Consider the following 27,424-nt stretch of genomic DNA (forward strand, 5'->3'; position numbering starts at 1 on the left):
AAAATGTATGGTAGTCCAGTAAAAATATTATGAGAACCTGATAGTATTATTTAATTTTTGTGGTAATAATTTTACATTGTCGCTCTAAGTCTGTTCTACTCGAGCTGGATCGTACTGTGAGGCACCGAATTGACGCAGAATCGATGAAATAGCGGCAGGTCCCGGGCACCACGTGTGACTTACACATTTCTCTTCCCCTAAAAGGGAAGATAAGTACCTTAATAAGGCCTGCTGTCTTGTATGGATCAGTTTGTTGGACGACTAAAGTGGCGGATGAAATTCGATTGCATGCAGCAGAGATGCGAATGTTGCAATGGATGTGTGGAATAACGAGAACGGATATAATACGGAATGAACATGTTAGAGGAAGTTTAAAAGTCGCACCTGTGACAGAGAAGCTGAGAAGTACGCGTTTGGGATGGTATGGTCATGTGATGAGACAAAATGAAAATGAGGTTAGTGTTAACTATGAATGTGGAAAGATATAGAGGAAGACGTAGATCTAAGAAAAAATTGATGGATTGCGTGAAAGACGATATGTGTAAGAGGGGAGTGAGCGTAGAAATGATAGAGGAGTATGGAAGGAGAAAACATGTTACGCCGCCCCCAGGTAACCGGGAGAAGGACAGGAGAATGATGATGATGATGAATGATGAATTTTACATTGTTTGGACGAGAAATATACTTTGGAGTGATTATAAAATATTTAGAACGGAACTGTAGTTAGGTAAAAACTTAACCAGTTTTGTGGCAGTATATAATAGTGACAACGCCGTTTGGTTTATATTTATTAAAAAATTAATAGTTGGTGATAAATTATACAGGTTTAATATGGCTTCGAGCAAAAATTAGGGGTACTTTGGGAACTAGAGACTGGTATACATATTTCTACACATAATATATCTTTGATAGTAGCATAATAGACCTATGAAGTTGCTGTTTTACAATATATACCGGCCATTTGAAACAGAATTTATGTGTTCTGGCAATAAATTCTAAGTTAAAATGAACTTGATTAAAAAAAATTTTGAACTATTATTCTATTCGCATTTAGTCATTTGTTATTAATGAGGGTTTTCTTTTTGTATCTTTTTTATCAATATGGACACGATAAAAATACTATTAATTCTCGAATACAAGTTCCGTCATGGTAGCAGTGCCGCACAAACATCTCATAACATTAATGACGTGTACGGAGCAAACACTACAAAAGTATGCACGACTCGTTATTAATTTGATCCTTTCCGACACTATCATTTTGATCTAAAACATGAAACCCGTTGTCGTGCGAAATCTAAAGTTAATGACAATGATAAATTAAACGCGCTTATAAAAGCTGACAATAGTCAATCTACCGCTGAGTAGGCGACAGGTTTCAACGTTAGCTACAAAACAATATTCCACGGGGAATGGTCTGAGGAGTTATTCGAGATGATCCACTCATCTCCTTTTTATCATCGCACCTCCCGCTATCGGAGCAGAGTTCGTCCATATTATCTGGAACCGCTGCGTTCATCGACAGCGCGTTTACAAATATCTTTTTTGCCACGTACCATCCGGCTTTGGAATGAATTTCCCTCCATGGTGTTTTCCGAGCGCTACGACATGTCCTTCTTCAAACGAGGCTTGCGGAGAGTACTTAATGGTAAAACTTTACCCTACAAAAGTCACGGTCACTGGTTGGGTGTCTAGTGCCGAAATTATTCAACACAGCTCCTTACCAAATAGCATCAGCATAACTGCATTTATGTACAGTGAGGAACTGGAAACAATGATGGAGAAGCTCGCGAAATTCCTCTCATCCTTGATTCGTAGCTCCTGCCCGCTGCTCTTATGTGAAAATGCTCGAACTCATCATCACAGAATGGCATCACAGAAGTTCTCTAAGCTACAGAAGCTAGGGTTGGAAATTTTGCGCCATCCACGGTACTCACCGGACTTTACGCCGAGAAACTTTTAATTTTTCCAAAGTTTAGACTACTTCTAGGCAGGAATACATTTTAATAACCGACAGGCAGAACAAAATGGCATTGAAGAATAAGAGGGAGAAAGAAAATATCTTTAACTTTCTGGATATATTATACAGCAACTTTGTAGGTAAAGACCTAATATATAATATATATACATACGTATATAAACAAAATATAAATGAAACCAATATAACGCACATATAAAATAAAAACATATATACTATACAATACTTATTACATAATAATAATATAGTCTTCCATAAAATAACTGCAATATAATGTAAAATAAAAATACCCGCTTGCTTAAAATACTCGCATTTTACTTGTCTTAACATGGTTACAACTATACGAAGTTTAATTTGAACCCATATTAAATGAACAAATAAAACCATAAATTGTAATACTCCTTATTACATTATCTTATATTAAGTAGCGTGCAACACTCGGTCGCACTCGGGTGTCATCGGATGCGATCGGAGTTTCCGAACGCGCAGGTGCCCCGTGACGTCATGCAACGAGATTCGCGCGCGTCGATTTAAGTTGATTGTAAAAACGTAATTTTAGTTTTAATTCGTATCTTCTAGAGCCTAGCATTGTTTACTTTACTCTTGGTTATATTTTAATATTGTACACATCATAGATATTGTGGAATTGGTGTGTTTGATACTTGATTTATATATTCGGAGTATAATATCTAGCGAAAGCGAGGGACAACTAACAAACCACAATTATATAGTATTTTATATTATATTATACATTATATAGTATCTTTTTCGGTTTTCCCGAATCGTAGACATTAAAATCATAAGCAAATACAAAAATCCATTAAAATCAATTAAAATTACATACCTGTATCCTTATAAGCGGTATAGTTTCTTCTTTGTACATAATATTTTAGTGTCAAATTTCACTTTTAATTCATCAAACGTTATATTTTACAGGAATTTACATTTTATTGATGTATGATTTAGCGAATTGATCTGGTTTATGATAATGATCTTTGATGCAACGGAGATATGTGCTTATTTCACTTGTCTTTTTGATGGATATAATAATGAACGCTGATGCAACGGAGATATTATTATGTGCTAATTTCACTTGCCTTTTTCATCGATTTTCTCAATCCGGGAGAGTAATAATAGTATTGCATGGTTACCAAGCCCATACAGATAAGACAAATAAAATTTAAACATAAATTGATGTGTTAGTAGAAGCTTAGAAGCCCGGTGTCAATGTGATTATAAGCTTAGAGCCTCACGGGAATATGCATGAAGGGCATGTGTATTACCAAGGCGCTGCTGGGTTGGAGCTCCATCCTGGAAAACAAGGACGAACATCCTTGGCAAAGAATGGTGTAGCAGGACTACAGAAGAGATATACCAGTAACGTCGGCTATCTTCTTCTGAATCATGTCACTCTTGACAGAATGGTCGTTTTTATTTATTTTTATTGCTTAAATGGGTGAACGAGCTCACAGCCCACCTGGTGTTAAGTGGTTACTGGAGCCCATAGACATCTACAACGTAAATGCGTTATCCATCTTGAGATAAAAGTTCTAAGGTCTCAAGTATAGGTCGTGATATTGGAGGGGCAGATATGTTGCGTCATACGATGTCTCGCCATCTCTTTCTGCACCACCACCTTTCCACCCTGCTCCATCATTTAGGGGATCTCGCACTATAGTTTTAATTAGGTCGGTTCAAGGTCTATTTTAGTAGTTTTTAAACACGAGAAAACCGTAATAATTTATCTTTAAATATGGCTGATGTATAATTTGTTCTCATTAAGGTAAGGTAGCTATGAGGATATTAGCATCGCGTCGTGTGGCGTGCCTATGTAGAGGCCTGTGTCTAATAGTCGACCCTAATAGGCTGCTTATAAACGATGTCACATATATTTATCTAGATGTTGTATATTTTGATATATTTTGCAGTGCGTGATGTATAGACTTATCTGAGAGTAAGAGCGACGTTTAGGGACGTTGCAGGAAAGCGATTTCACGATTGAAAATATCTTCAATTTTACTTGTGTACACTTTGGATATTAACTTAAATTGTTCTTACGAATATTATCGATTTTGGAAAGTCAACTTTATATTTAAACTTCGAGGCTCATTTTAGAAACGCCTATTTATTTGGGAGGCATCGTTAAACTTTCATTAAGGATTGACAATAGAGACCTGTTTTTAATGAGACGGATATCTGGCTTAGTTAATTTAGATATTAATTAGTCTTAAATTAATAATGTCGGATTTATGAAATACAGCAGAATGATTTTGGGGACTATTTATGACAAGATAACAGAAATTCAAAACCGGTATTTGCGTTTTATTTCTGGCAAATACCATCCGGTCACGTGGATACGAGGGTAGCCGAAGAAAAGTATGGCTGCGTTTTTTACATTTCCATCGGCGGTCAGCTATGAACCACATAAAACACAAGTCAAATCCGGCCTGTCATAGATCATACACATAAATTAGTTATAGATAAGCAACTCAAGCACTCAACAAAAATGCTTACGGGCGTCGGTCACTAGATGGCTTCGCTTCGATTAGTTTCTCATTGCTCCTGTAGATGGCAGTAACATACATCCTATATTTTATTTACAAAATCCTTTTGTAAATCTTCAGAAACCACACATTGATAAAATTTAATCAATTTGTCTACTCGTATAACAAATAAAGACTTGTATGATTTATTAGTTTGTATATTTTCTGTGTTTAGTTATACCATAAATGCCTTAACTTTAACAACATATAAGTTTAGGGGCAGCCGCTACAAGATGTCGCTAGTTTTCATACAGATTTTTTTTGTCTTAAAGTATCGCAGCTTCAGGGCCCTGTTAAGAAGAGTGAAGACCTCTCGGAATTGTCGTCGTCTCTTTGCACGATTACCCACCATACGCCCATAATGTTAAGAAATAATGAAGATATACGATACGAATCGATCGAAGATATAAATACATATACTTAATGGATAGGCTAATATTTATATGTATGTATGTATGTATGTGTATATATATGTATGTATATATGTATGTGAAGTGATTCATTTCAGTCGTAGTTTAATTATCGAAATTAGGCTTTCATATCAACAATAAAACTATTCTTGTTGTTAAGCTAGTTATAAAGCTGTAATTCTAAAAACCGAGTTTTCGTAATATTCCGCAAATGCAATTCTAAATTTACATTTTGCGACGGGACTATAAAGTATTTTTAGTTTCTGTTTGTATGTAATATTTTCATCTTGTGCTTTGTGCGAACGACTATATTATTGTTGTCGTTACACACGTGATTCGAGGACGAGGCTTGTTTATACAAATCAAATTAATTTAAATAAGTTAATTTAAAATGAACATTCGTAAAATGATAGTTTATTGAATACTAACAGTGTGTTTTTGATTACGAAACATTTTATCAACACACTTCCTTTTGTGCGTAAGTACATTTATATTTCTATTTCCATAGTTGCTTACATTATCACTACGTACTAATTAAATCTCTGATTCAGAGCTGAAGAAAAACATAATCTTATTACTTTAGTCGTCGTGGCCTAAAGGATAAGACGTCCGGTGCATTCGTGTTGAAGCGATGCACCGGTGTTCGAATCCCGCAGGCGGGTACCAATTTTTCTAATGAAATATGTACTCAACAAATGTTCACGATTGACTTCCACGGTGAAGGAATAACATCGTGTAATAAAAATCAAACCCGCAAAATTATAATTTGCGTAATTACTGGTGGTAGGACCTCTTGTGAGTCCTCGCGGATAGGTACCACCGCCCTGCTTATTTCTGCCGTGAAGCAGTAATGCGTTTCGGTTTGAAGGGTGGGGTAGCCGTTCTAACTATACTGTGACTTTAGAACTTGTATCTCAAGGTGGGTGGCGCGTCTACGTTGTAGATGTCTATGGGCTCCAGTAACCACTTAACATCAGGTGGGCTGTAAGCTCGTCCACCCATCTAAGCAATAAAAAAAAAAAAACTACTTTAACTTAATATAAAATTCATTGCACCTACCACTATCCACTCTGCAATGGCTTTGGTGGACTGGTAGAGAATGCCTAAGGCATTAAGTCCGCCAATGTAAATTTTACATGAAGTGTAATAAATAAATGAAGTGTAATAAATATCGGCACATCCTGCGACAAGGATAAGTTATGCAAGCCAGATTCATTCATACCGTTATAAAAATTGTGTATAATTTAAAAAGTGTTTATTTCAAAATCATGTACAATCCACTTCAAATTTCCGCAGCGAAGAAAACATCTATTCCAGTTTGAAGCGTGGAATAGATTTTAAACATTTCAAACGTTTCAGTTCAGCAACATTTTTACTGGTGGTAGGACCTCTTGTGAGTCCGCGCGGGTAGGTACCACCACCCCGCCTATTTCTGCCGTGAAGCAGTAATGCGTTTCGGTTTGAAGGGCGGGGCAGCCGTTGTAACTATACTGAGACTTTAGAACTCGTACTATATAAAAATGAAATTCTGTTCGCTAGTCTCGCTAAAACTCGAGAACGGCTGGACCGATTTGACTAATTTTGGTCTTGAATTACTTGTGGAAGTCCAGAAAAGGTTTAAAAGGTAGATAAATATGAAAATACTCGAAATTAAATAAAAATAACAATTTTGTTTTCCCTTTGATGTGTGCCCCGTCCGACGGATTCCTTTTGTTTGTTTTAAGTTTATTTTATACAAAAGCTTAGGTCTTTTATTTATAGATTGAGGCACTACGAAGTCTGCCGGGTCAGTTAGTAACAAAATAAAAACGAGACTGACCTAAAGTATCGATGTGGGTGGATCGTGTCTGTGGTAATAATAGCAAAGCAGTACAAGCATACAAAAGAAACACTTCAACTAGATTTATTTGTATAGATTTCATATTACTTATTACTCACTCTTTGATTACTAATGCGGTACGAATACGTATCATTAGCAAGACAGGAATATAATATCTTATTAGTCAGAACACGTGATATAGTTCACATTGTGCCCATCAAGTAGATTAATCCCGTAGGAAGTGATCGAAAAAATATATTACTTTTATATAGGTAAATAAATATAGGTTGAGCCAAATATGAGTATATCACCTGGTATTACGATTGATAACTTGGTATTTGTTATTATTTGATTTGAACACGAGATTAGAGGTTAAGTGAATTGATTTATTTTGTTAATTAATTTTTCAGGGTTAAATCTTGGACTGCCGTTGCCGGTCACTGATACCCTACGTGGCGCACTGAAGTAATTAAGTACGATTTCTGTTACTAAGTGACTGGATTGCCTAGCTTTGCCTTCTATTTTAGGTCTCTTGGAAATAGATTAATCCTCAGTATCTTCGGATTCGTATTTCCCAGAGTCTACTAAATATTCCGGCGCTTTAGTTATAGAAATCTACATAATTACTTTAATGCGTCACGTTGGGCATCGGTAATCTAAATGGCAGTCAAAGGGTTAAGCATAAATTGTATCATTGCTGACTAATTAGCCGGGTAAAATCTATGAAGGCGCATAAATATGGGAATAGAAAAGTAAATCGCTGGACGTGGCTATTACGGGTGCTTCCAAAAAGTCCTTTGACGTCTCAGTCGATTCCCACCATTTTTGCGGACATTTTTAATTTCACCTTAACTCGTTTTGTTTCATTCCATTTCAATCATTCAATTTCGTCAAATGGTCAATTTCATCATTCATCAATCGTTGGTAGTCTACGGGGCTGTTCCAACTACGCCTTGACAGGTAAGTGAATTCACGGAGCTCAACTCGAGAGGACTTACTACTAACACTAGCCCTAGCAAGAGCAGTGCTTCGCTGAATCAAAGTCTGTTGAGATGCAACTATTATTAACAATATTTTGAATTATTAAACAGATGTGTCCTATCGATCAAAGAGCTACCAAAATTTAGGGATGATGATGATTAACAATTTACATTTTGACTTAGTATAGTAGAAATAATTTTTTTTATCGCCTTTATTTAGGAATGCATTGAAAATTCAGTGTTACTAAATTATAAAACAGTATTACTATTAAATAAATAACAAAACTATTGTTAATATTATACATATATATATTTTTTTTATTGCTAGATGGGTGGACGAGCTCACAGCCCACCTGGTGTTAAGTGGTTACTGGAGCCCATAGACATCTACGACGTAAATGCGCCACCCACCTTGGAAATGGAACGTAAAATGCGTTATCAACGTTCTGTTTGTCTATGCAACCCTAGAAGAACATGAAGACGGTCCCTTATTTTGCCCTACTTCTCGGATTCGGTCACTCGCAGGATATCAAGTTCTTTCATTCCATTCACATTTCCACAATACGTAGGAGTGCCCTCTTTTAATACGCTTTTTTATTAGCTTCAGACGTAATGTATGTTTGTAACGGAATCTTTGAACATGATTTTGACCCCCTTCAAAACGTCGGATTAACTCGAAATTTTGTATGCTTATTAAGGACCGATGACAATTCAATATTAAAAAAAAATTTGAAAAAAAAAATTACCCTGAAAAAATTGAAATTCAACTCAAAGATTAAAAATAAATAATAATTTAAAAAAACGAACAAAATACGCTTTTATAGAAAATCCAACTAAAAAATTGAAAATAAATTTGATTTAAAAATAGTGTAAGAAAAAATGATTTCATTTTTATTATTTCATAAAATATTTATAACTACTGATACCACGCTTTTTTTACAATAAAATAATTTTTTCTTACATTATTTTTAATTCAAATTTATTTTCTATTTTTTAGTTGGATTTTCTATAAAGGCGTATTTTGTTAGTTTTTTTAAACTATTCTTTTTTTAACTAACTTTCAGAAGGGCAGTGACGTGTTTGACAGTGACATGAGTCACGTGTTTCTAAAATTAGTTACTTAGTCGGCAGATGAGCCATCAGTTCTAAAGATTCGATCTCACGTTATTTATAATATATATTATATAATATATTCATTAACCCGTCTGTTAAGTGGATGCTACGACACAGTAAAGAGCTTGCAATAAGTTGATGAAGCTTGGATAGTCCCTGCTGTCCTACCCTTAGGACCTAAACGACTTCACAGCAGAATGAAGTAGGATTGTGGGATCCATTACTACTGTTAAGGAAAATTGATTTCGACCTTTAATGTTCAAGGGGAAAATCTATATATTATTAATACGTAAAGCAAAAACTTTGTATCCCTTTTTATGAAAATTGCGCGGACGGAGGAGTATGAAATTTTCCACACTTATAGAGAATATAGAGAAGAAGTGCACAATGCTAATATTTTTTTAAAATAATGCATAAAACATACATTAAGTCAATAAAGAAAACATTACACACACTAAATACCATGTATTTGCGCACACACGCATGCATACTATTTATTATTGTCAAACTTTTGTTCTTGACGTCTGTGGTCAAATTGAGAATAGATTAAATATTGTTTGTCTTTATTAATATTTTTTTATAGTGTAGCCTTGGCGAAATTTGTGATTATAGAAATCTAAAATACAATCATAATAGGGTACAAACTTACAATTCCAATTAATTATAGTCGAATTTCGACTACTGCGGGACCTCTAGTATATTTAAAATCTCAATGGCATACTGGTCATTAAATTTTTATTCGCTTCATTTACGATTCTATTCGATGTTTTTTATGATTACATTAAATTTTTTTGTTGAAACGGTTCATGCAACAACGTGTATTGAAACTATGGTACCTATTAGAGTGCTATAATACAAAAGAAAGAAAAAAATATGTGCTAACAATAAAAAAGTGTTAATAACAATTTTACAACATCTACTTAGGTAACTCAGAGGAACGCAAACAACACGAAATTATAATAACATGATATTCATTTTTATACAAAATTTTAGAAGATTATGTACAATAGTAAAGTGATGATACAATAGTAAAAAAAAAAAATTAAAAAAATTGAGCTATGCTGATGGAAAGTCATATAACTGTTACGCCATATATCGCCGAATAGCCGAAATAAATATCAAAGGAACTAGTAACGTCGAGAAAACTTGAGAAGTCAACGCCATCTTTTAGATAGCGGAAACACACATTGAAGCTACTCGACTTGCCCAGAATGTTCTCGATAAATTTAGGGATGTCGTATCGGCTGTAAAAGCGTTGCAGAGATGCACGAAGGCGGTTAGTAATCTGAACTACTCGAAGCGAAACAGCCAACGGATCAACTGAAGCGAAGCGGATTGAGAGTTTTAAAGTGTTTTAAGTGTTCTAAATGTTGAATAGAATTTTAATTTATACTTCGGTAGAATTTTTATTTATCCCGAACTCTAGCGCGTAACATTATATACACACGGATCATAGTCAAAGACTTGTATATTTCATCAAATGTTTTGTAATAACAATTTTCAAGATTACTTGAATCACATTATTGTGTTGTGAAGCTCCTCACTTCTAACCTTATACAACATCGGACTAAAATATATTGTGTAAAAAAACCCTTCTAGAACAGTCGAGATTCTAATGTAAATCGAGGCTAAAAATATTAGTGCAGAGAAAAACTCGCAACGTCACGTACTTATCGAGAAAGGTGACGGCAGAACATGGATAAATCGAATACAGACCGATCTAATAAAAATTTAAATAGCCTTATAAAAATTTAGTATCTTCGGAGTACGGTCATCAAAAACCTCTTGGAAAATTTTGAGCTTGGAACTCTTCGATCCGTTTTAAAGTTATTAGTTACTTAACTGACTTTTAATAATAAGTTGTTGTTTAAATTGAGAAATTGTTTCAATCTTGCATTGAAATAATTGTTATACAAACCTTCACACAGGTAAGTGTGATTTGGCTGCGGTAGGATTAGGAAGCAAAGTGTTGCCAGCCCGAGAAGCCCCACAATACGGAGGGGAAAAAAAATAGGGCGATAGTCACACGAGAACAGTCTCTGTCGATGGATGATAGGGAATTCAAACAAGCTTTTCCAGACACCAAAATGATTAGTTTCTGGCGATTCGTGATCAAAGAGACTAAATATATTATTATGTCTATAAAGTGATGTTCAGTTTGCAATTAAAACAATTCTGTTGTTTATTTATCTAATGGCGAAGGGTTCATGTCGAAGTATTTCACTGTTTCAACTTTGGATGAATGCTGGTAATTTTGCGCTAACTTTGGTGTTTTATCAACCGTATTCATATTTGAGAAGACATGGTCTCGCAAACTCGTTTCTCTTGTTGATAAGTCTTTCTTCATATCTTCGATCATAGTTTTTACCGCCACCCTATTGGGTAGACTCAGTATCCATTACCTATGTATTTTGTTATTTTTTTATCTTCTGGAAGTTCTGCCCTTGTCATGGTGTCTTCGTTCATTGAAGTCGTAGAATCATCAAAAGACCATATTTATTCATAGAACGTTCATATTTTAATTATTAATAGTCTTAGCAGTTTGATGAAATTTTCATCAGCTTAGCGCAGTGGTCAATCAAATTTACCAAGGATAGCTTTTCTTAGAACATTCCGTATTTGTTTACCAACAGTACTTACTTCTACTACTACTAATTAGGTAGGCACGTAACCATACTGAGCAGGAGGAACAAGTGAGGTGACAATGTTGGTCCATTAGGACCAACAATATTCCCAACATCCACTGATAAAGTGTCATTTTAAATTAGTTTGACGTTAATAATATTTGAGACCGAAATTCGAGCTAGTGGAACTTTCACTGGAATATGTATAAGCTTGTTTGAATATTATACAATTCAGTTCTCTGTCAAAACCGAATTACTCAAATATTTGTCTGTGATGTGTGTTCAGCGGAATTCATAATCCCTCTTAAATTTTGTTTGAATCATGCTCATGCATTAATATAAGGTATTCAAGGTTTATATTGGTGTGGAAGTTTTATGTTTAAATAATTTAATTTGTTTGATAAATTCGATAGAGGCGAGTGTGGACAATGTTATAATTCTTGTCCTGGGATGTTCATTTGAACTTCACGATAATACTGCCGTGAGCCGCGAGCCGTGTAAAATTACTTGGCAATCATTAACGTGGTCATCTCTATAGGGTCTATTACCAGTCAATAGCATTTGGGCCGTGAGTTCATATGCAATAAGAATGCTTAAAGTACGTCGTTTTAAGTCGTCGTGGCCTAAAGGATAAGACGTCCGATGCATTCGTATCGAGCGATGCACCGATGTTCGAATCCCGCAGGCGGCTACCAATTTTTCTAATGAAATACGTACTTAACAGATGTTCACGATTGACTTCCACGGTGAAGGAATAACATCGTGTAATAAAAATCAAACCCGCAAAATTATAATTTGCGTAATTACTGGTGGTAGGACCTCTTGTGAGTCCGCACGGGTAGGTACCACCGCCCCGCCTATTTTTGCCGTGAAGCAGTAATGCGTTTCGGTTTGAAGGGTGGGGCGTTGTGACAATACTGAGACCTTAGAACTATATCTCAAGGTGTGTGGCGCATTTACGTTGTAGATGTCTATGGGCTCCAGTAACCACTTAACACCAGGTGGGCTGTGAGCTCGTCCACACACCTAAGCAATAAAAAATAAAAAAACATATTACCGTAAACCGTAAGCCCCTATTAAAGTAAAACAGTTTGTGTGTTTGTTTTTAACTTAGACAGAAGTTAAATAAGAACAGAAGAGATTGGAAGTTTGTGCCGCAGTCACAAACCAGGATTGCTATAGTCGAGAACAATCTAATCACACAACATAGTTCGCCTCGAGAGCGGAGAATTCATTTCCCTTTGCTCTTTGTGTAGGCTTCTGTTTTTTTTTTTGTTTTTTTTTTTTTTTTTTACTACCGCTTCGGAAATAAAGAATTGAACATAAAAAAATGTATATATTTCGTGTAAATTGAATTCAATGTGTATAGCATTATACAATTATTGTTTTTTTTTGTTAATTATCAATTTACAGATTTTGCTTTTAGATACTTATTGCAATTCTACACGGGCGGGACCATGTTTATGTCAATTTCTGCGGAGTTTTTGAAGTTAGACTTCTTAAGGCGCGTTATGAAAATTTGATGAGAGTGAAACTTTACGTTGCGCGCGCACCGTGACACAAAATTAACAGAAATGAAGTTGTCCACTAAAGAAAAAATGCTACCAACAAAACAGAAATGGAATGGAACGCCGCCTCTGTTCACTGTGTATTTATATTTATAATATTTATCCACATGCTTTGAGTTTCTACATTTAAAACACGTGTTTTCATTTTGTTTTCATTATACAAGTGCGAATTTTATATGTACGTCTGAATTATAATCAGAAGTGATTTAAATTGAATATTTAAATTAATATTAGAAAATATTTGTGAAAAAACTGTGCTCATTAACCTTCCTAAGTGCTCCAATACAATTGAGGTTAACTATCCGTATGTATTATTTAGTTATATAAATGACAAAATTATTATTTAATATAATTCATACTAAATATTATTAAATTATTAACGTTAAAAAAATATTAATAAATATTATTAAATTATTAACCCTGTCTATTTCTGTCGTGAAGCAGTAATGCGTTTCGGTTTGAAGGGCGGGGCAGCCGTTGTAACTATACTGAGACCTTAGAACTTATATCTCAAGGTGGGCGGCGCATTTACGTTGTGGATGTGTATGGGCTCCAGTAACCACTTAACACCAGGTGGGCTGTGAGCTCGTCCACACATCTAAGCAATAAAAAAAAATACATGTCTTCATGAATATCAATGAGGATCTAAGCCTTATATAGTCTTTCGCTATTCGTTCAAGACGGACGCGTGTGAGTGACTGACTTGTCGGAAACACGAGGCTAATATAAATAGGATATTATCGATTCTCAGATCAATATGAAGTTACTACAGTTCGAATGGCACGTGAGTGATTCTTTAATATTCATTTGACGTGTGGTAATATGTCGATGTCTATGACTCATAACATAAAGTTGGATTCCGGGGAAAAATTGCTTTATACCGATACCTGTGTTTCTTTGGGTTCTCGATTATAATCTAATATATAAAATTCTCGTGTCACAATGTTCGTTCCCATACTCCTCCGAAACCGCTTGACCGATTCTCATGAAATTTTTTATGCATATTCAGTAAGCCTGAGAATCGGCTACTATCTATTTTTCATACCCCTAAGTGATTAGGGTTGTCCACCCCTAACATATTTTTTTTTTATTTGGACTTTTTTTTGTTGTTATAATGAGGTATTATGTGGTTGAATGAGGTTTTGTTATTTTTATTATATATTCCTTCAACGTTCACAGCGCTACATGCCTCTTTCACTCATTTACCCACATCCTTACACACTTACAATAAGTTCGTTTTTTTTTCTACACTAGAAATTCCCTAGAAATCTTATATATGGCAAAACAATGTTTGCCGGGACAGCTAGTCATTTAATAATAATAATAAGTTTTTATTTCAGAATTAAATTCCATATGAAGTGTTAGTAATACAAGATCTTGAAGTGTTAGTAATACAAAATGTTTCTTAAAAAAAGCAGTTCATTTTATTTATTTTACATTAACCATGGCTGGTCTAGAGCCAACATGGACTTCATTCCATTGCCTCAGTATAGGGCAGCAATAGCGAATCGTCAGGAGGCTGTTCGGGCTGTCCCGAAAAATTACATTGACAATTTAAAGTCGATTGCAATGAATTGTTGGTTGCAATCTTGTTATATTATTTTTCATTGTTCTTATTGCAAATTTTATTGAATTACAATTTATTAAAAAAAAAAAAAAAATTTAAAAATAAATCTAAATTAAAAAATAAAATATCTATATCAAATGCATTTGAATTAGCTTAAAATATTGTCTAGGCAGGCCTTTCCGTTACAATATTCTTAAGACAGCGTTAAGATATTATTGTAATAGATTCAGACGCTCATGATTAATCTTCGTCGTCACTGAGTCTTTTGCCGAATAAATGTGAACCATATGTCTTGCCCATTTGAATTGTAAATCGCGTTTTCGACGACGACTTAACTCTCCCCTTTGATTTATTATAATTTAAAACAGATTATGCAAAAACGGTTTTGTTTTCACAGACAGACTTTTCTATACATACGTTTTTTGGTGAAATAGCTTAATGTTATTGGTCTATTCGCCTATTAATCACAAGAACCATTTATCTTTGGAATGAACTGCCTTTTTCTTGTTTCTTGAGCAGCTGCTGTGCAAATACGAATGTCTCCACACGGATAAATGTAACTTTGTTTTTGGTGAAGTTTCCCTAATCCCTGGACATCAAATAGGAGAACAGTGGTACTTTAGTTACTTTAGACAAAAAAGGTTTTAAGTGATGATATAAAATTTTGTTTTAGCGTTAAAGAATTATTGTAGAGTTTAACTCATGCGATAAAATAATACGTGTGATGTGAAAGAATATATATAATGTAATATTTTATTATATTTACATTAAAATACAGGTTGACATACTAAAACTATAGCACAAATTGAGTTGCTCTATAAAGAGAAACAACATTTAAAGTAATAACTTTAAATAGCTAAGCAATAGCTTCACCACTTTTTTATATTTCAATATTCCAAATTGCTTTTATATTTCTGTTGTTCCTTCTTATAATGTTTCAATATTCAAAATTCCATTTATGTCATCTTTATAACATATTAACCTCTTTTAAGATAAATCGTATAGAGGTTACATATATAGCCCTTGTAGGCAGACGAGCATACGGCCCTCCCAATGGTGAGTGGTTATCGTCGCCCATGGACTTCAGCAATGCCAAGAGCAGAGCCAAGCCGCTGCCTACCGACATAATATATTCGTATCTATTTTTATTTGATGTACTTCTGTCATTTTATATTTTGTTATGAGAACGATGATGTTAAAGTAAAAACCGGCTCACTAACAGACCGAAAGGCCCGAAGCTATTGTTAAGGAAATATGTCCGTACGGAATCCTTCTGAGCCTCTGCTCTTAGTGCCGCAATAAATCATTCAGCTCGACTAGTTACGGAAACTTTCGTGATATATTATGACGTGTGCGCTTTAAGTTCGCTTGTCAATCAGGAAGGCTATTGTGATTAAACGATTGATGCACACGCAAAACGTAATATCTATCTATATATATATAAATGAATTGCTGTTCGTTAGTCTCGCTAAAACTCGAGAACGGCTGGACCGATTTGGCTAATTTTGGTCTTGAATTATTCGTGGAAGTCCAGAGAAGGATTAAAAGGTAGATAAATATGAAAATGCTCGGAATTAAATAAAAATAACAATTTTGTTTTCCCTTTGATTTCTCCCCCATCGGACGGATTCCTTTGGTTTGTTTTAAGTTTATTTTATACAAAAAGTTTAGGTCTTTTATTTATCGATTGAGGCACTACGAAGTCTGCCGGGTCAGTTAGTATGTTAATAAATATTAAACGCTATTCGTGGCGTAAAGCGGAATTAGAGAAGCGATTTTTTGGCAATTTCTTTTAGTTCGTATTTTTGTTTGAGTGTTTTTTATACGAGGATAAGCAATATTTTTTTTGACACAAATTAATCGGACGTCTTGATTTTTGTGCAAAATAAGTTTAAATAGCATCCTATATTGAGAGATAGCAAGCTGACGGTAGCGCGCTTAAAACCTCCCCAGCCTCTATCAATCTTAAGATCGAGGCTCGGACAGGGGTACAACTAGTACAAACCTAGCAATATTATTACTACAGTATTTTATGTTGCTATTAAATAATGGCGGAAATTAAGTGGAAGAGGTTTGAATGTTTAAATTTGATACGTTTTTTTTTAATTTTTAAATTTAAAGCCTTATTTTGGTGCACTCGATTGTGCCGAAAACGTTCGTTTAAGATAACGTTATTTAAATATATTCTAGTTCGTTAACGCGTTTTTGGATTAGTTTCAAGGCTTATATTTATATCTTTTTTTTTTTTTTAAAAAATGTACTCCACATTGCCTCAAACTTTCTTTTATAATAGCGTTACGACGCTTGAAAGGCAAACGTGACTAAGCGACAATGCCTGAACTTTACAGTAGACTAATTTAATGTTGAAATACCTGAAAAAAATTCTATTTTAACGAATCTAGCTGTAGGATTGAAATGATTTTAATAGACTTAGAAATATATTTTTTGTTGCGCATCGAATACGGTTATTGCCTATCATTTATGTACAAAGCTGTTATTGTCGCTTAGTCACGTTCGCCTTTCAAGCGTCGCGTTATTAAAATATATTTGACTTCATTAAACGGTATTTCGATTAGAGTTTATAAATTTTTGTCTTGATGGACCTTTACCAAAAGTCTTTTACTTTGGTAAGCGGACGTTTACCAAAGTCCATTGCGATGAGATCCTCCTTCAATATCAAATATTAAATACCCCAACATCTGTTCGGAGCCTAGTTGACAGATGTGACTAAAGCAATATCGCCTCATTTATCACGATGATGTGCTCAATGTTATAACACGATACTAAGCGCTGAGATATACTGCTGTATGTATTTACAATTATAAAAAAAATAAAAAGACGTGTGGCACTCGGGGACTGCCGCGGTAAAGTTATTGCAAAGCATTTTTTATCAACTTATGCAATTACAATTAGACAATAATCATTTGATATTAAAACAATAATAAAATAAGACCACGCTATATTTATAAACATTAACAAAAGCAAAACATTAACTGTCCCCTTCACACTCATAAGCTAGACCGCGTGAGAGAGAGATGGGCAGACTTTTCATGTTTTTTTTTTTTTTTTTTTTTTTTCCTACCTAAGCTGAGAGCCTTGAGAGGCTATGTCAGCGTAACCCTAACTTTTGTAGCTCACCACGGGGCTCAAACCTGATGACGTTGCTAACACGAACCCTAGCAAGAGCCGTGCTTCGCAGAATCTACCACCGGATCGGAAACGCGACCCACTGAGAAGATCCGGCGAGAAACTCAGTGGGCTGTGTCTGGGAGTTAATTTACTCGTCGAGCCCTTCGTCGCAAGCGACGGGTTCGACGAGAACCCTTCGTCGCAAGCGACGGGTTCGACGAGAACGGTGACCGGTGCTTGAAGTACCTAGAAGCACCGTTAGTGGATCGGGAGGATCCGAGATGACGTGACTTTTCATGATGCTCATGCAGTGCGACGTCACGCCGCGCGGTTATTCACAAACACTACACCAGCGCAACGTGTGAATGTGTTGAGCGCGAGCTACATAGTAGGCGTAGTGGGGGTGTCAGGTTATTTTCGTTACGGAATTTCTTGATTCAGTCGCCGCGCTCAAGGCCCGCGATAGAAGCTATGCAATAGCTTAAAAATTACACTCTATAATTAACACAATTATCTCATTTCATAGTCTTTGAACTTTAAATTAAATTTCAGCAAAGCTAGCAAAAACTGAATAATTTAAATAAAGCGAGCGATGAATAAAACATTTGTCACAATAGAGATATTTTAGTTTTTATGGGATTATTTTAGAAACATATTTAGGTACTTATTTTTAATTAAATTATATTTTCATCTTTTCCCTTAAGGGTTGTAGCACAACTACGGTTCATCATTAAAATTAACATTAACTTTGTTGACTTTTGAAAGAGCTGAAGTCTGTACTAGAATATAATTAATCATTTTATGTAATTTAGGTATTCGTGACTTAGTAATTTTTGAACGAAGTTTCTTATGGGACGATGCAGAGGGGTACCCTAACCTGGAAAAAACGTCCGTAACGTAAGATTTTTATTAGTAATGCACACAGTGTACGACTTAACTTTGTAATAACGTACAAAAAATAACATATTTTTTTATCAATCATTGCCTCAAATGCGAAAAAAGAGAAATTCTGCAAATGACGACAAAAATTCCCCAAAATGTTTTCGCGCAGATTCAAACATGTACTTCTTGTACATTGATCTGTTTGTTCGCTTTGTGTTTTTGTTGTGTAATATTAGACTCCAGGGACATTCCCTTTATTGACTTTACTTAAGAGGCGTGTGAAGATCACAACATTTCACTCAAATACCCGCTTGCTCTGTTGGAATGTTTTCGTTATTCATTTAATTGGATTGCTTTGAAGCTGGAACCGCGTCTCGACTAGGCTTAACCGATTAAGTAATCATAATTATAGCGGTATTTAAGTTTCGCGTCATTTTTTTATTTTTGACTAAAATTTTTTTCTCTAGCATTTTTCATGGTAGCCTAAGGGGCTATTTCAGCTACGCCCGGCCGGGTAGGTGAGCTCACGAGGTCAACCTGAAAGAATTTGCTAACACTAGCCCTAGCAAGAGTAGTGCTTCGCAGAATCTACCAGCGGAACGGAATCGCGATTCACTGAGAAGATCCGGCGAGAAACTCAGCGGGCTGTGTCTATGGGTTAGTTCGCTCGTCGATCGATCGTAATCGACGTGTCTAAGCTATGATCTACAAGTAAGTACGTAAAGATCATATTGTTCTTAATAATATTTCGACTACTTGCCATATGTGTTCCGATTTCAAGAGTGGGTGCGCTACGACACAATACAGTTTTTTTTATTGCTTAGATGGGTGGACGAGCTCACAGCCAACCTTGTGTTAAGTGGTTACTGGAGCCCATAGACATCTACAACGTAAATGCCACCACCCACCTTGAGATATAAGTTCTGAGGTCTCAAGTATCGTTACTACGGCTGTCGCACCCTTCAAACCGAAACGCATTGGTTGTCATGATATCTCTAGGAACATGCGTTCAAGTAATAACTTCTTGACACCAGATGGAGCGTTATATGCCGTGATGCACGTGATATACGTGATATCCTGCCTAACTAGAGCAATAAGAAGCATAAACTGTCGCAGCGATTTACATTAGAAATCGTCAAAACCGACGCGTTATAACCGTGATTTTGAAAAGTTATTGAATTCCCGATATTTAAGCTCTGCGGCAAGAGTGATTGATCCATGCCTTCGAGTAAGCTTCTTTTTTTATTGCTTAGATGAGTGGACGAGCTCACAGTCCATCTGGTGTTAAGTGGTTACTGGAGCCCATAGACATCTACAACGCAAATGCCACCACCTACTTTGAGATATGGCTACTAAGATTTCGGCTGCCCCACCCTTCACGCCGAAGCGCATTACTGCTTCACGGCAGAAATAGGCAGGGTGGTACCTACCCGTGCGGACTCACAAGAGGTCCTACCACTAACTATTATATTTTATATAAGCCTAACGAGCCAATAGACGAGAGTCAAGCTGCGTTCGCCCTGATTCAACACTTATTTACCTAATATATATTGGAATTGTGTCGCTGTAATTTGCTGGTCGTTTCCGATTCTGTGTTTGCCCTTTTTTTCCCTTCGTCATTCTGTGGATATGAAATTGCTAATGAAGATGAATGTCGAGAATGCTATTATTGTTTATCAGCTGAGTTGTGTTTGTGAAGTCGTCGTGGCCTAACGGATAAGACGTCCGGTGCATTCGTGTTGAGCGATGCACCGGAGTTCGAATCCCGCAGGCGGGTACCAATTTTTCTAATGAAATACGTACTCAACAAATGTTCACGATTGATTTTCACGGTGAAGGAATAACATCGTGTAATAAAAATGAAACCCGCAAAATTATAATTTGCGTAATTACTGGTGGTAGGACCTCTTGTGAGTCCGCACGGGTAGGTACCACCACCCTGCCTATTTCTGCCGTGAAGCAGTAATGCGTTTCGGTTTGAAGGGTAGGGCAGCCGTTGTAACTATAATTGAGACCTTAGAACTTATATCTCAAGGTGGGTGGCGCATTTACGTTGTAGATGTCTATGGGCTCCAGTAACCACTTAACACCAGGTGGGCTGTGAGCTCGTCCAATCATTAAGGCAACAAAAAAAAAACCCAGAGGGGCAACGTTAAGATACTATTTGAAAGTCGTGGTCGTGGCTAGGTAAGATTGGCATTGTTATAAGATTATGCCATAACTTAGTGGCATTTTTGTTGTAGTTTATATGCTGTTGTAATTGTATCAAGCTTGTATGTCAAAAAAAGTTTCAATCTTATAATTAAAGTCAGGGAAAATCCTTGAAATAATTAAGAATGATTCAACAGACGATAAGAAGCTTCCGCTTCCGGAAAAAGCACCAGTAAGAAAAACCAAGTATGATTTATTTATTTTTTTATTTATTTATTTATTTAAATAAGTACTGCCACAAACATCTAACATTGAAAATAAATTTAAACTATTTAATTTATGGCCTGATGCATGTGACAACAATGGCGTACATAGCATTGGCAATTCATCGGCTCGAAAATGGAATACAATAATAATAATAATAATAATTAAAAAAAAAAACAGTACTATTTGTTGAAATATTAATAAAAATGTCTAAAAATGTCATGTCATATCGAAAAGAAGAAAAGAAGAAATGTTAATATAATGTCAAGTAACAACAAGTCAGTTATAGAACAAGAAATGATCAACGATTAAAGTTAAAGTTAAGGTCCCTTTTCCTCTCTTTTCCTATTCTGTCCTTAAATACACGCAACTTGTCGTGACGCACGATTTTGAATCTCTTAAAATTTGTTAATTTTCCATAAGGAAATGATTGGTGAATTTCATAAGGGAAACCAATCATTTCAAGAGAATATTCATAACACTATACATATACTTATAGCTTTTTGATTTAATAAAACATTGTATATTTCTCGCTTAAAATATCTTATATTTATCTTGAAATCACGCACCAAGTTATAGATTGAACCAATGATAGATACCGGATAAATTAAGGCAAATACGATTTGTATCAGAATCCGTATAATGACGTCAACATAGAATACAAACTGGAAAGACAGACTCAGGGCGCGGGAAAGATCAAAATCTGAGACAAGCGCTTCAGTCCATACTCAAGGTAATTAAACCCATAAACGCTCATCGATTTTTACCAGAATCTCCAATAAGGAGGGTTCTCTATTCGATTGGTAACCTTCATACATAAAACAACAACACCAGGAACTGTAATGTCTAATGGCAGATAAATTTTGCGGTAGGCAGCGGCTTGGCTCTGCCCCTGGCATTGCTGAAGTCCATGGGCGACGGTAACCACTCACCGCGTCGCATACTCGTCAGCCTACAAGGGCAAAAAAAAATTTATTCAAAGATGTATTATATTATTCAAAAAAATGAGTGCTTTTGATACGTAAAAGAAACAGACATCCTTTATATACATATATGAATAGGTATGTCTAAAACAGAGATATTAATTTCAAAGAAGAATTTTATGATTGTCGTCATGAATTCAAAGTTTATAGAACGAAATGAAAAATTCTTTTACACAAAAAAATAATTTGACGGAATTTAAAAACAAAATGTATTTAATGAACTCGTACGAATTTAAATGTGAATAGAAAAAGTCCAAAAAAAAAACATTCGAGATTTTATGTCTCAGGATATGAATCTGGTTACTGCGAACGTATGTCTAAAAATGGACATCTTAAACCGTATTGCGCGGATCGTTGATGGAAAGGATGAGGAAGATGGTGATGCTATATTATGTAACAAAAGCTATGAATTTAATTCCCAAGTCATTTATATACGAACAGGTGTGGAAGGATACGGCTTCTCTAATCTACTTTGAAGTGTATTTAGCGAAGTATAGCACGAATTCGTGGGCCCATGCTAATTTGCGATGCTAATTTTATTTAGCCATATTTTTTTGGTATAAGAATTGTTATGTGACATGTATGTTGAAATTGATATGTAATTTTCTAATTACTTCATTGGTCTAGTAGTACCTAATTGACCCTGACTATACCAACGAAGTCCAGTTTTTATTTTAGGTCGGAATCAGCATCTTGCTGAAAGATATTTACTATTTGACGTCGACTTGTTTTTATCTCGTTCTAATCTAAACTTGAAATAATTCTGTCTACCCTACCTATTTTGATAAAGAATATGTGAAATGACATAGATTATCCAGAGCTGATTGAATTTCGATCCAATCTATTTTTTAAAATGTTTGATATCTCAAAGTAGATTCTGCATATTGGATCTTTACGCTTCGGTGGTTTCAAAGTGACAGTTTACTCATTCTGTGTGCTAATTTTTGATTTGGCTTTGGCTCAACATTTATTGATTATTATTTGTCTTTTACTCAATTTTTACTGGCTTTTATTTGCTCAATTTTGAGTTCGTCGTGGCCTAAAGGATTAAATGCCTGGCGCATTCTTATCAAGCGATGCGAATGTACCGAGGTTATCCCATAGGCATTTTTTTTAAATCTTTTACGTACTTAACAAAATTTGACGAACGACTAACACGATCAAGGAATAATATCGTGTAATATAAATCGAATACGCAAACATTATAATTTGCGTAAATACTGATGGAAGGTAGTGTTGTGAGTCCGCACGGGTTTGTACCACACGGTCGTGAAGCGGTAAGGCATTTCGGTTTGGAGAGTAGCTGTTGTACTATAAAATGAAGACTTAGAACTAACAAGCGGTTATCAGCATTTACGTTTTTGAAGCCCGTAAGCCCGTCCACCATTTGTTACATAGATCACCTGTTGAAAAGAGTGCTGAAAAGTTCAAGAATAACTTATCAACGTTCAATATAGGTGTAGACTGGAAATCTGTGATTAGACATCGGGTTATAAGAAGACCCTTTTCAAAGTAAATGAGGTTGGTAAGAGAGTGTTAACTATGAATGTGGAAGGATATAGAGGAAGAGGTAGACCTAAGAAGAAATGGATGGATTGCGTCAAAGACGTTATATATAAGAAGGGAGTGAGCGAAGAAATGGTATATGATAGAGGAGTATGGAAGGAGAAAACATGTTGCGCTGACCCCCGGTGACTGGGAAAAGGACAGGAGAATGATGACGATGAATAAACAGCCTCAAGACAACCATAAAACAACGTTCGTTTACTTAGTGAGCAAAATCATATTTTACACAATAAGTTATACTATATAGGTTTCTTTAGAGATATAGGTATTCTTCAAAGAGAAAAACAAAATGTGTGCAATTCACACGTGGTAGAAGTGAAACCTTCCAAAATTAAAATACAATTATCCTAAACGTCTTAAGTATATGTAAAATTTTGTCATTAGTAAATAATTGTAAGGTAGCGCCCTCTGTGAATTGATACTTTAATTTCACATATAATCCTAAATTAAAATTCACTACAAGAGCTTTCATACACACGTTAGTATTAAAAAATCTCACAGATGTATTAAATAGTATGTATATTTCTGTCTCATTCTTTGCTGGCTTCGTCCTACACATTTTTGTATTTATGTCTCTTACCTGTCGTTTTTTCCGTTGCATCCGGTTTGAAATCACAACGATTCTAAAGAAGTTTTCACTTCAAAAAAAAAACATTGCTATCATTGGAATCATTTTCAACAAAAGGCATTCTTCAAGTGATTAAAAATTATTTTATTCCAACTGTTCATTCGTACCATAATACATTTTGCAGCTCAGACACAGACGTCTAGTAATCCAATTGTAACTATTCTTAAGGTTTCAATGTTTAAGATCAAATATTTCATTGTAAATGTAGCCTGTTTTAATCTGTTTTGTTTTCATATGAGGACCTTTGAGGAGGTTTCGTTGGGGAATTTTGTATTATTGGGAACAATTATTGGCATTAATGTTCTTTTGAAATGTCTGATCTTTTGAAGTGTGCCCTAGGTTAGTTATTAATTTAGTATTTTATTTATTAGGATAACAACAGATGACGTTATTATGAGACTAACAACGTGGAAATATCTTTTAAAAACTCCCATACACAGCTCTAGTCGCTATAGTGGCTATTTCACAATACAAGCAGTGCGATTATGGAATTCTCTCCCTCAACCTATTCGTGCTAGTTCCTCTCTAGAAGTTTTTAAGAGTCAAATGAAGAAACATTTCCTGTCACTTTAATTGTATTTAAGTTATTGTTTTATGTATGTTTATTTATATGTATTTTTCATTTTATATTAGTTTTTTTTTTAAAGCTTTGTTTAAAAATCATGCTTTAATAGCTTTTATATTGTACACTATTCCCCTCTTATACATCGTATTTCTCTCTGCTAATGGTTTGCTGGAAGAAAACTCATGAATGAGTTAAGCTCACCTTTGTATATAGTATTTAGTATTTAAACATTCTTTAAATCTGTTTTTATTGTATTTTCTTTTTGTGTACAATAAGTATAAAATAAAGATTGTCGGATACGACATTGAAGTCTCAATTGTACAGAGGTTAAAATCACATATTGATTTGATTTTTTTTATAACTGCCCAAGCAATAGAACGCTGATATAGATGTATGACTCGTTAACATTACATCGGGCGTTTTGCCGGTTCGGCCATGGACTCGTTCTGTGAAAAATAAATCTTTGTACGTTAAAAACGAGATGACGGTATTTTTAAATTTCATTTCCTTCCGTAACGGAGCAGAATATGTCGCGCGTTTCCCCTCCAGTGTTCCGTTCTGACATACGGATGGGGGAGTTAGGGGGCAAGGGGTAAGCTTCCCCCTTCCTTTAAAATTGGAGGAACGCTTTTCTCATAAAGAGGATTATAATTTAAATGCATACGCGTTTAAAACATGGAAATGTTTTCAGCATTTAAATTCATCTGCTTGTTAAAAGATACCGCTTAAAATAGTAACTCGGTACGTATACAAAGAATAGTTATGTTTATCAATAGCTTAAATAGTTGTTGTCAATTGTTGAAAATACGTGTAGAAAGGTTTTATTTTTTATTGCTTATTTGTGTGGACGAGCTCACAGCCCACCTGGTGTTAAGTGGTTACTGGAGCCCATAGACATCTACAACGTAAATGCGCCACACACCTTGAGATATAGTTCTAAGGTCTCAGTATAGTCACAACGGCTGCCCCACCCTTCAAATAGGCGGGGCGGTGGTACCTACCCGGGCAGACTCACAAGAGGTCGTACCACCAGTAATTACGCAAATTATAATTTTGCGGGTTTTTGATTTTTATTGCACGATGTTATTCCTTCACCGTGGAAGTCGATCGTGAACATTTGATGAGTACGTATTTCATTAGAAAAATTGGTACCCGCCAGCGGGATTCGAACACCGGTGCATCGCTCGATACGAATGCACCGGACTTCTTATCCTTTAGGCCACGACGACTTCACAAACTTCACGGTTTCTATTACACAAAATAAAAGCGTTGAATATATGCAATATGTACAGCTATAATATAATGTAGTGTTCGAAAATAAATAAAAACGAATAAATAGTCACATTTTCATATTTTTTTAAAGTTATATCAAATTTGAAAGATTCGAACTTAGGCATATTAGCATTGCTGGTTACGATTACACCGGGCCGGGCGTCTTATCGTTTAGACCACGAAAACTTTTAAAAAAAAACCCACGAGATCAATCGACTGCGGACGCACTATATCAATGATTATCTAGAAGATTGCACAAAGTGGGAATGAGTTGCTCACTCCGGGCATTTCAATATTGTAGTAATTGTTACGTTATAATACTCATTGTAAAAAATTCATATTTAAAAAAAAATCTAATATTAAAAAAAAAACATATTAAAAAAAAAAGACATACCCGCTGAGTTTCTTGCCAATTCTTCTCAGGACGGAGGCTAGTTCTTGTGAATTGGCGGTAGTTCTTTTGACGTTCAACAAGTATGTACTTTCATTTATGTTGAATAAAAATTTTTTTGATTTGATTTGATTTATATTTCGATCACTACCGAAATTCGAGTAAAGTCATATACCATAACTAATTATTGCGCTCAGCCGCTTGGAAACGAGAGCGAAGTTATCGAAACGCAGTCGAACGGAAGGCGCCTATCTAACGTATTACCCTCACCTGGATTCGGGAATATGTTCATCCAGTTTACGAAAGTCGATCAAGGTTGGGGAAAGATATAGTGTTACAGTACAGTCAGATTAAAATCAAACCTGCACAATTATAATTTGCCTAATTACTGGTGGTAGGAACTATTTTGAGACAGGGTGGTGGTACCGTACCTGCCCTGCCTTTTTCTACCGTGAAGCAGTAATGCTTTTCGGTTTGAAGGGTGGGGCAGCCGTTGTAACTATACTGAGACCTTAGAACTTATATCTCAAGGTGCGTGTCGCATTTACGTTATAGATGTCTATGGGCTCCAGTAACCACTTAACACCAGGTGGGCTGTGAGCTCGTCCACCCAAGTAGCAATAAAAAAAATCTATACTATAATATTATACAGCTGAAGAGCTTGTTTGTTTGTTTGAACGCGCTAATCTCAGGAACTACTGATCGGAGTTGAAGAATTCTTTCAATGTTAGTTAGCTCATTTATTGAGGAAGGCTATAAGCTATATAACATCACGCTAAGACCAATACGAGCGGAGCATCAATAAAGAATGTTTCAAAATCGGGTTTTTTTTCCCTTTTGAGAGCTTCCGCTGTGTGCGCTGCGGAAACGATTAAAGTTTCGCTAAAATAATGTATGACAAAATTGTTCCCCTTTAAAAGTTCTAAAAAATTCCTCGACAGCATATGTCTATATTATTATATTATGTAACTATTGCATGCTGATGAAGTTGCGG

At 35.4% G+C, this 27,424-nt stretch overlaps 1 protein-coding gene across 3 annotated transcripts in view; it reads right to left on the minus strand.

The window, feature by feature from the left end:
* The window catches only part of LOC101740626 (uncharacterized), a 209,655-nt gene that overhangs the window by 99,861 nt on the left and 82,370 nt on the right, over positions 1 to 27,424 (minus strand). Inside the window, exon 1 of one of the 3 annotated variants that reach the window (XM_062673106.1) lies at positions 2,820 to 3,056. The exons of the other annotated variants lie outside the window; for them this stretch is intronic. Coding sequence (XP_062529090.1) covers positions 2,820 to 2,858 — 39 coding nt within the window. The 5' untranslated portion in view covers positions 2,859 to 3,056. Of the gene's footprint in view, positions 1 to 2,819; positions 3,057 to 27,424 lie in introns of those variants that run through there. 3 annotated transcript variants of the gene reach the window in all.

Source organism: Bombyx mori, chromosome 16 (assembly GCF_030269925.1).
Source record: "Bombyx mori chromosome 16, ASM3026992v2".
Classification (NCBI taxonomy): Eukaryota; Metazoa; Arthropoda; class Insecta; order Lepidoptera; family Bombycidae; genus Bombyx; species Bombyx mori.